This window comes from Gossypium raimondii, chromosome 12 (genome assembly GCF_025698545.1).
Source record: "Gossypium raimondii isolate GPD5lz chromosome 12, ASM2569854v1, whole genome shotgun sequence".
NCBI lineage: Eukaryota > Viridiplantae > Streptophyta > Magnoliopsida > Malvales > Malvaceae > Gossypium > Gossypium raimondii.
In genome coordinates this window covers 4568777-4580288 of record NC_068576.1, presented here as the reverse complement: position 1 = coordinate 4580288, position 11512 = coordinate 4568777, and the positions used below count along the sequence as shown (strand labels likewise).

The 11512-nt window shown below is 30.7% G+C and overlaps 1 protein-coding gene across 1 annotated transcript; it reads right to left on the bottom strand.

Annotated features, from left to right (window-relative positions):
* Positions 1-6645: 6645 nt before the first annotated feature.
* On the bottom strand, positions 6646-7221 carry LOC105762941 (SKP1-like protein 1B). The gene is made up of 2 exons (XM_012580928.2): positions 6919-7221; positions 6646-6819 (listed from the first exon to the last, which is right to left on the bottom strand). Exons 1-2 carry the CDS (start codon positions 7219-7221, stop codon positions 6646-6648), a joined length of 477 nt encoding a protein of 158 aa, XP_012436382.1.
* Positions 7222-11512: the final 4291 nt, after the last annotated feature.

Below are 11512 nucleotides of genomic sequence, written 5' to 3'. Positions count from 1 at the left end.
TTCATTCATTAGCATATATTTTTGCTTCAATTCACTTCACAATTAATAACCCTCTATTTTTGAAATTATGCAATTACCCTAACTTTTACAAGTTTTGCAATTTAATCCTTTAACTAGTTAGTCCATTAAATGAACTAATTTTTCTCAATTTATAATTTATATAAATATTATAGGCTATAATAAAGCCCTTACTAAACAAAATTTAATACCAAACCCTAATATTTAACCTTTTGACAATTTGGTCCTAAAATCAACATCTAACAAAATCACTTCATAAAATCATCACACAAAAAAATTAAAGCTCTAAATTCATGTTATTTCATCAAAAAAATCCAGCATTCATCAATGGTAATTTTCAAAATTCTCAATAAAATCAAAAACTAATTAAATATCTAATTAGACCTAATTGTAAAAGTCTTAAAAACACAAAAAGTACAAGAGAAAGGCAAGAATTAAACTCACATGAAGCTAAAATATGAAACCCAGCTTTGAGAGCTCTTCAATGGTGGTTTTGGACAGAAAATTGGAGAAGAAATGGTCTAGAAACTTTTAGATTTTCAATTTGATATTTTAATTTTATTTATTTTCAATTTTGCCCTTTAATCACATCATTTTATTATTTTTTTGTGCTTATGGCACCTCAGAAATTTCCTAATTTACTCTTTAAGTCCTCCCTATTTACCATTTAAGCCATTTAATCACTATTTCTTTTAATTAGCAAGTTTTGCACCTTTTTCAGTTTAGTCCTTTGTAATTAATTAACTATCAAAACATTAAAATTTTCTAACGAAACTTTAATATTACCTTAATGACACTCCATAAATATTTATAAAAATATTTATGACTCATTTTATAGAATCGAGGTCTCGATACCTCATTTTCTAAAACCACTTAACCTAAGTTTTTACCACTCAAACCTAATAGTTTATTATAAAACATAAATTAATAATTCAAAAATATTTCTAAAATAACGTTTGACTCGTAAATACTAAATAATAAAATTTACGAGCTTACTCATTGGATTTAGTGGTCTCGAACTAGTGTTTTCGACACCACTGAAAGTCAGGCTGTTACAATTTGTCTCTGTGTTTGAGAAATATGAAGCAACTGTTGCCTCTTTTAAAAACACTAAGGACTTGAATCAATTGAGAGTAGTGGAGTTGATCAGTGCTTTACAAGCACAAGAGCATGGGAGGCTAATGAGGCAAGAATGAACCACAAAATCAATGTAAAGTGTAGAAGGTGCAACTCAATGGGGCACATTGAGAGATTTTGCAAGGAACCAAAAAGTTAGTAGTAGAGTAGAGCACGTGCTGCAGTTAAAGAAGCAGAAGAACAACTATTTGTTGTCTCTTTCTTATTATCAAACACTTCATCTGAAAATTGGTTAGTTGATAATGGTTGCACCAATCACATGACTTATGATGAGAAGCTGTTTAAAGATCTTGACAGGTCATTGAAGTCAAGAGTAAGGATAGGAAATGGAGAATACCTAGAAGTGGAAGGAAAAGGCACAGTAGCAATAGAGAGCTGTGCTAGAACTAAGTTGATTTCAATTGTTTTGTTTGTACTTGAGATTGATCAAAACTTGTTAAGTGCGAGGCAATTAGTAGAGAAGGGATTTAAGGTAATGTTTGACGAAGGAATGTGTCTAATCGTTGACTCTTGTGGCAATGTATTATTTAGGATCAAGATGTAAAAGAAGAGTTTCTCAATGAATCCACTCGAGGAGGAGCAAGTGGCATTCAAGTGTCAAGTCAGTGACTTTGAATTGTGGCATAAGAGGTTAGGACATTTTCATCACAAAGGTTTGCAGTTCATGTAGAAAAATGATATGGAAATTGGGCTACCAATTTTAGAGGAGTTAAATTCAAGATGCAAGACTTGCTTGACTAGCAAACAAACAAGGTTGCCTTTCAAAAACTCAAATTGGAAATCCAAAGAGAAGTTGCAGTTGATTCACACTGATTTGTGCGATCCACAAGCAACTCCTTCATTGAATGGTAGCAGGTATTTCATTATATTTATTGACGATTTTACTAGAATGTGTTGGATTTATTTTATGAAGCGAAAATCTGATTTTGCTGATGTGTTTTTAAGTATAAAAGATGGGTTGAGAATCAAAGTGGTTGTAAGGTTCAGGTTGTCAAATTTGATAATGGGATAAAATATACCTCACAAAGGTTCAATACCTTCTATTAGGAGGCTGGGATAGAGCACCAACTCACTGCTCCCTACTTTCCACAATAGAACGGAGTTAGTGAGAGGAAAAACAGGACCATTATGGAGATGACTATGTGCATGATGCATGAGAAGTCCCTACCTAAGGAGTTTTGGGTAGAGGCAACTAACATAACTGTATTTTTGCTAAATAGATTACCTACAAGGGCATTGGAGAAAAAAAAACCCTGTGAAGCTTGGTTTGAAATGAAGCCAACTCTGAAGAATTTGAAGGTATTTGGTTGTTTATGTTTTTATCATGTTCCACAAGTTAAGAGGGACAAGTTGGGAGAAAAATCTGAGCATGGAATATTTGTTGGTTATAGTTTGGTGTCAAAAGCTTATAGAATCTATCAACCTCAAACAGGGAAGATGATTGTGAGTAGAGACGTTCAGTTCATATAAGATGAGCAGTGGGATTGGACAAATGATGCAGAAGAATGAAAACAAGAGTTCTCTCTTAATCCTAATGAACTGGTGGATGATACACCAATTAGAGGTATAAGATCATTGAGTGAAGTTTATCAAAGGTGTAATGTAGCTATTCTTAAACTTGCAGGGTATGAAGAAGCCAAAGATGATAAGGAGTAGATGGAGGCAATGAAGAAAGAGTTGGGTATGATAGAGAAAAACCAAACATGGGAACTAGTTGAGAGGCCTGCAAACAGAATGAACCAAACTTAATCCTGATGGCTCAGTGAATAAGTATAAGGCCAAGTTGGTAGTGAAGGGATATACACAGGTTTGGGGAGTTGATTTTTTTTTTGAAACCTTTGCTCCTGTGGAAAGAATGGACACTGTTAGGATGCTTTTGGCTATGTCAGCTTAACAAGGTTGGAGGGTATTTCAGTTGGATGTGAAGTCAGCATTTCTGAACATATTATTGGAGGAAGAAATATATGTTAAACAACCACAGAGCTTCATCAGAGCAGGTCAATAATGGAAGGTTTATCTATTAAGGAAGGCTCTTTATAGGTTGAAACAAGCTCCCAGAGCATGGTACAGCAAGATAGATTAACATTTGCTGAACTTGGGCTTTGTAAAGAGCCTGAGTGAATCCACTCTCTATGTAAAGAAGTCAGGTACAAATATAATCATTGTATCTCTCTATGCAAATGACATGTTGGTGATAGGAAATGATGCAACTAAAATTGAAGTATTCAAGAAGGATATAATGGAGGTATTTAAGATGACTGATCTTGGTGAGATGCATTACTTTTTGGGAATGGAGATTAAGCAAAGTCAAAATGAGGTGTTTCTTTGCTAGAATAAGTACATGAAGGAGATTCTGAAGATGTTCCATATGGAAGATTCTGAATCAAAAAGAAAAATTTCAAAAGATGGATTGGGTAGATCTTGCATATGAGAAGGTGTATAAGAGTCTTGTTGGGTGGCTTATGTACGTCATATCTACTGGGCCAGACATTATATACACTATGAGTTTTTTTATCCATATTTCTCCATTATGCAAGTGAAAATCATATGGTTGCTACAAAAAGGGTGTTAAGATATTTAAAGGGAACACTTGTATATGGAATCAATTTTAGCAAAGTTGAGAAGTTCAGGCTACATGGTTATTCTGATAGTGATTAGGCTGGATCACTAGATGATTGAGAAGTACTTTAGGCTATTGCTTTACGTTTGGCTCAGGTTGTTTCTCTTGGTGTTCAAGAAAGTAAGAGAAGGTGGCTCAATCAACTGCGGAAGCTGAATTCATTGCAGCTATACAACTATTGTGAACCAAGCCTTGTGGCTAAAAAAGCTAATGGATGATATGCATTTAAAGCAAGAGGGGAGTATAGAAAGTGTTTGTGGATAATTAAGCTACTCTAGCTATTTCACTTAATCTTGTATTTCATGAAAGAACAAAATATTTTAAAGTCAAGTATTATATGTTAAGGGAAGTACAAATGACAGGTTAGGTAAAGCTGGTTTATTGCATATCAGAAGACCAGATGGCAAATATTTTTACTAAGTCTTTCCATGTTAGTTGATTTGAGTTTCTTAGGAACAATCTTGGTGTCTACAGCACTTAAGTCAGAAGGAGAATGTTAGTGTTTCAAGGCTGCAATTGTTTTTTTTTTAAATAAGACTAAGTCCTAGGGAGATTTGTCAGCTTATTAGTAGAAGTAGGAGTTGTTAGCTTGTTAGTAGAAGTAGCAATTTGATTTTTTTTTTTTGTTGAAGTTGTTACTTGGGACTTGTATATAAGGGTTGTTTTGTTAATTAATTAAATCATCCATTTCATTCATAATTGTTTTATGCTTCAATTAGTTCTTTGCTAAACCCACAGCAAATTGATCAGGGATAAGAGGAACTGATGGAGAAGAAATATTGCTTGGTTCAAATATCATTAAACGACTGACATTAAAAAGATCATCAATGGAAGCAAGTCAAGGTTTGGCATGGATAAGTGATCTGGTTGAGATTGCAAGTGTAGTCTGTGGTGCTTGGCTGGGAATTGGCATGGAAGACAAAGAACAAGAGACAAAACACAAAGACATATTTGAGTTCGGTTCTCACTTGTTTTTTTCTTTGTTTTAGCTATGAATTAGAGCATAGTTCATAGCTTGAGAATAATGGTGCGTTAACAGAGAACCCCAGTACTAGTAACCACTGTTTATAGCGCTCGCCAGGCAAAGGGAACTATGGTGCGTTATCGTTAATAGTTGCAATAGATTCGTTGTTGAGAAAATGGTGAAGGACGGAGATTGGGGTTCTGGTTTTTCCATTTTAAGGTACGAAGAGAAGAGATATGAGAAAGGAAAAAAAAAGTGCTTTGCATTAAATACAAAGAGGTTCCCTTTAGTTAAAAAAAAACTGTCTGTTATCAAACGTGCCATATTAACTTCTCCTTAGTAGATTAATAAGATTAATAAAAAATTTAACCACACTTTAAATAATTATCTTAATTAAAAGTAGTTAAATTTAAAAAAATTAAAGTGATTAAAATTCGACAAACCTCCTTCTAAAGTGAAACTATAATTTTTTTTTCTCTCTTCTCACTGCCTATCTCCCATCTCTCTCTTTTGTTTTTCACTTTTTTGATGAATATTCCTGATTTGTTTTTTTATCAAGTTATCTGACGTTGGCCGTTGTGGCCACCATCGTGCTCCGTCAGCCTCAAATCTAGAAAACAACTCCCAAAGCTTCTTTTTAATCTCATCTTTTCATATTTACAAATATTTTCCGAGAAATGTCTCCCAAAAATGTAAATCTATAAAAATATCAAGTATTGCAGCACCTTTTGCATGCATGTTGACAAAGAAATTTTTGAAGATACAAAACTTTTTTTTCAAGTGCTTTACAAATTAGTTATATATAGGCATGATTGAATTTCTCTTCCATTTTCTGGTTGTATTACCCCTGAGTCGAATCCTTATTAAAGAAATATAGTGGTAAAATAAAGAAATCTGCGATTATTCTATTGTCGTTACATTCTAAAATCTATAAAAAAAAATAATAGTTATCTTTTAAGAATACTTTTATTTTGACTATTTTTCAATCCATGGTATTGTTGAATTTTTTTTTGTGTGTGATTTATTGATTTTTGTTGGGGAAGCTTTTGATGCAAGAAGTGTTATGGTAAAACGAGGGAAAAAAAAGGCACTAAATAGCCCATTAGAGGGTAGAGACATAAATGATTATTCAGGTCTAATTCCGGTTTCTGCCCTGATAAGCTATTCCACCAAATAGGCACCCAATGAACCAATCAAATGAATCACCGAATGAGCCTGGAATCAATTCTAAGAGAAAATAAAAAAGGAAAGGATACAAGTAAATAAAATAAGTCAGAAAAAGAAAAAAAAAGTGTTATTGATAGGTAGTGTGCTGCTGAAGGGAGGGCGGCAGTGTCTGGGTGAAGTGCACCAACGGCTAAGGTGTGATGTTCAGGAGCTGGTGGGCGGTGAACTGGGCACTGACTTGACTCATGGATGGTGCAAGGAGAGACGAGGAAGGTGTTGGGTATGGAAAAGAGAAGAGGGTGGAGGCTTGGAGTGGTGCGAGAGAGGTTGCTGGATTAAACAAGTGACGGCCGGACGCAGAGGCGAATCAGCTGAAGATTGGTGCTGAAACTAGGAATTTGTGGCTGCTTAAATGGGATGTAAGTCGACGATCATACGTCAAAACTTCGTGTCATTGGCAACGCATTTGTTCACCGTGTCATTGGTCAACTCTTTACAACAATTAAAAATTTTAAGTAAAGAATATGGAAGAAGAACAAAGAAAGGCATGGAAAAGGGGCATTCATATCAAATCCTCAAGAAACAGGTTGTAAAGCAAAAATATCAAGAAAAAGGGGCAGTGTTCCAACTTTTCCAAACTTCCGTCGTAGCCCAATCAACCCTCTGATGATATCGACATTCCTTCCTAAGCTATACATATCAAACAGTGAATTTTGATTTGAATGGGTATGGATATGAATCATTCGAATGCCCATTGGTTCTCCCTCCTAACCATCTCTTCTGCCTCGGGGGTGTAATCGTTCTTGATGTTGAAGGTACCACGAATCTCCTCACTTGTCTTCCCCTTCATCATGTTGGCAACAGTTTTGCATGTCAAGTCCATCAAGCTATTTATATTCATAAAGTCGGCCGCCTGCAACCAAACCCCATTCTCATAATATTAGAATACAACCAAGATTCAAGAACAAGAAGGTGGCAGACGCATAATCGTAAATTGGAAAAAGGAACTAACCAAGATGAGGTCGAAGAGGGTGCTTTGGTCAACCTTGACAAAAAGAGCATCCCAGCGCTTGAGTTTGTTATCGTAGAAGCTTTCCTTGCCAGCGGCGGTATCCGAATCTACGTGCTTCTCGCAGTATCGGAGAACCATGGATAAGATGTCGCCGGTGACGTTAGGGACAGGTATGAAGCCGCCGGTGCAACCTGTTTCGTACAAGTGTTTGATCGTCTGAGACTGGAATGCAACCGCTTCCTCCACCTCGAAAGTCCGCCCGTCGGAGCTGCTCAGAGTTACCTTCTTCGAAGTTGATTCCATTGTTTTCTTCTACGATTCTCCCACCACAAACCGTATCTTCAAGAATTAGAGTAACAAGAGCAGAATTACGTTCTTCTAAACTTTGGAAGGATATATAGCATGTTGTACTGTGCATAAGAGTAGTTACGTGACAGAAAAGGGTGAATTTTCCTCACAAGTACATATATTTATAATAACATCAAATTAATCCTTTTATCATTAAATAAATGAATTTAATTCATATACTAAAAAAAATATTAAACAAATGTTAACTTTCTAAGAGAGTTAACATTACTGTTTAAAAATGTAATTATAGTTTAACAGGTTTAATTTTGAAAGTTTTTTTTATGGTTATGTAAATAAATAAAATAATTTTCATATAGGCTTAAGGTATAGAAAGCCTTTAAACTCTTTTAAAAAAAAATTAAGATTTTTTTTTATTTTTGCTCTCAATAGGGTAGGGGTGAGCGTTCAATCAAATCGAATCGAACAAAAAAATTTCAAATTAACCGAGTTGACGAATCCTATTTTATCATCCTAACTCGATTTGAAATTTTCTTAAATTGAGTCGAATGAGATGGAATTTGAATCGAATTGAATCGAATATATTTATTCGAGTTAAATTTAAAAAAAAACATAACTTTAGGTCCTTGTAACTACTATCACCCACAGTAATCCAATTTGTCCACCGTAATCAAATTTTTTATTAACTTTCATCTCCTTATAATTTATTTATTAATATTTTATATACATGTTAGCTTCTTTGCTTGCTTAGTTGCTTCAATTATCTTCGATTTTTGTTACTATGTATTTTGAAATTAAAAATATATTAAATATAAAAAATGGGTTTTTTTAAAAGTTATCTTAAAGATAAAATATGAAATTGATACCAACATAAAAATTTTAACACGAATGTTTTATGGCATCATCAATAATTTAATTTAAAAAATTATAAAGATTTAATATGATTAAACAATTCAATAATATAAATAGTAATAAATGTGAAATTTAATTTAATAATATAAATAGTAGGTATAAATAAAATTATTACTATTTAGGTTTAGAGAATTTTTTTTGAGTGATTTTTTATTTGGGGTAAAGGGTGAAAAGTAAAATTTTAAGAGAAAAATAAAAAGTTTTGAGGGTTGGGGGAGTAAAATTTTGGGGGAAAGTAAATGTGGGAAAAATATTCAAAAAAAAAATTGAGGGGAAATGGATTTGGGGTAGATGAGAGTGGGATGACAGGGGTAGTAAAAGTTTTGGGAGAAAGTGAGGGGAAGTAAAAGTATTTGGGGAAAGTAAAAAGGTGTGAGAGTTTGGGTTAAAAATGTAAAATATTATAGTTTGATATTTAGTTTATTTGAATTAGAAATTTTAAAAAAATCGAGTTGACTCAATTAACTCGATTTGTTTAACTCGATTTTCGAGTCGAATAAAGTTTTGCTCACCCTTATAATTGGGTACTTGAACTTTTAAAATGTATCAAAAATGCCCTCAAACTTAAAAAAAAACAATTAAGCCCTTATTTTTCCTTTTTTTTTTTTGCACTAAATTGGGTATTTAAACTGTCAAAATCCATTAAGAAGACCCTTTGACCATTAATTTTAACAATTGGCCATTAAAGTTAATTGCCCCTAATTTTTTCAATTAAAGCCATCATGTGTCACAACCACGGGGTGATACATGACAAAAATGATAAAAATAATAATTATTAAATTTTAATAAAAATATTGAAAATAGAAAATTGTAAAAAAATAAAATTTGTAACTTTTATAAAAATTGTAAAAATTAAAAATCTATATAGAAATATGGACAAAAATTATAAAGTCGTAAGAAAATCATAAAAATGTAAAGAAATATAAAATTCATAAAAAAATTATAAAAATTATCATACAAAAAGAAATATTTTATAATTTTTATATAACTTTATTGATTTTTATTTTATCATTTTTCACCATATGTCACATTGTAATGTGATCGTTAACTTTTAATACCAATGGTTAAAGGGCCTTTTTTATGCATTATATATATTTTTAATTTTTAATATTAAAATTTAATAATTTTTATAAGTTCTATTGATTTTTATTTTTTATAATTTTTTGCCACATGTCACATTGTAGTTGTGACACGGGGTTACTTTAATTGAAAAAATTAGGATCAGTTAACTTTAACGGTCAAAAGGCATTTTTGATGCATTTTGACAGTTCAAGTACCTACTTGAGTGAAAAAAAAATGAAGGACTTAATTACTTTTTTAAAAAAAGCTTGAGACCTTTTTACACCCTTAAGCATTTCATATAATTTTTTAACAATAAATGTAAAAGCAATGATGTCTTTTTCTATTTTTGAGGGCCTTCTTTAAATTTCTATTGGGGTCAGAGATTTAGTGGCGAGTAAAATTCGATTCGATTCGAAAAAATCGAAAAAAAATTTAAATTTTGAGTTAATCGAATCGAGTTATTCGAACTATTCAAGTCAACTCAAATAAATAATTCAAGTTCCAATCAAGTTAAATTTTACAATTTGAATAACTCGAATAATTCGAATAACATATTGGTGTAAATACCCTTTTAGCTTATGTCAAGTTTGAAAATGAACAAAATGGTATCTCCCAAAAAATTACAAAAAAATCAAAATAAATTTCAAATTCAAAATATTTATAAAAATTCAAATTTTAAATTTTTAAAAATTCTAAAATTTCAAAAAAAATTCTAAAATATATAAAGAAAGTTAAAAATTAAAAATTTCTAGAATAATAATTTTGAGAACCTAAATAAGTTAATTAATGATTCAAGTTTATCATACTAAAGTATTTTTTATTTTTCTTTGAAAAATCTTTGAAAAAGTTTTCAAATATATATGGTTTCAAATTTATGTGTTTTAATATGAAATTAGTTATACTCTAACAAGATCTTAATTTGACATGTTTAATTTTTTAAATTTAACTCGAACAATTTCACTCGATTCGATTCGACTCAACTCGAATTTATTTAACTTGACTCGATTCGAAAAAAATTTAAATTGAGTTAGGATGATAAAATAAGACTCGTCAGCTAGATTAACTCGAAATTTTTCTAATCAATTCGATTTAATGCTCACCCCTATAAAGAATCGTGAAGCTTTTTATTTTTGGAAAATATTCCATTTCTACTTATAAATAATAGAATAAATTCGTTTATTATTAAAATTGATAAAGTTGACTTTTTTCTTAAAATGATATTCGATTTCTACTTAAAATATAATCGAATTAATTCGTTTATTATTAATATTGATGTATGTTCAAGTAAATTGAATTGAAAATTTTAATATTAATTTAAATAGTTTTGAATTTAATTTATTTTTTTCATTTAGGATATATCTCAAAATTGTACATAAATTTTGATCAAATATGTATTATTTTATTCATAAAAATTTTATTTCATTTAATTTTTACAAATCATTAACACAATTATCAATATAAAACCACATATTGCATACAAAAGTAATTATATTTATCTAATATATAAATAAATTATGCATTTATTTTTTTATAAATATGTGCAGTTAATCAAAATCAAAATTTTATTTATACATTTGAATCATGCACAATCAAAGTTTCATGTGTATGACTGTATCAAATCAAAATTCATGTATTAAATTGCACATTGGATCAAAGTTTATGTGTAATTTTGAGATTTATCCTTTTCATTTTAAAAAGTCTTTCAACTTCAACTAAAAGGGATAAATCTCAAAATTATAATTGAACTTTAGTTTAATGTGCAATGTTATACATGAACTTTAATTTTGTGCAATTTTATACATTAAAATTGATTTGATTCAATTTTCACAAACTATCGACACAATTATCAATATAGCACCATTTTAAGTTTGCATACTGCATACACAAAAATTATATTCATCTAATATAAAAATAAATCGACATAATTATTTCTTTAAATGTGTACAATTGAATTGATATTAAAGTTTTATATATAAATTTGAACTACAATAAAAGTTCATGTGTGTAATTTCACTAAATCAAAGTTTACACATCAAATTGTACATTTGATGAAAGTTCATTTGTAGTTTTGAGATTTATGCCCAAGTGGAACTCAAACTTTTGTTTGATAGCATGAAATTGAGAATAAAAATGAATACGATTAATATAACATTTGGTACCTAAACTTGACAATTTTTCTTATTGGCATAATACCAAATTTAGCCACCCACATTTCTATCTTTAGTTAAATTGACCTTTATTCTCTTTTTTAATGAAATGTTGATCAAAACAATATTTTTAATGATGTTGTCATGGTTATTTGTATAGCAGTCAA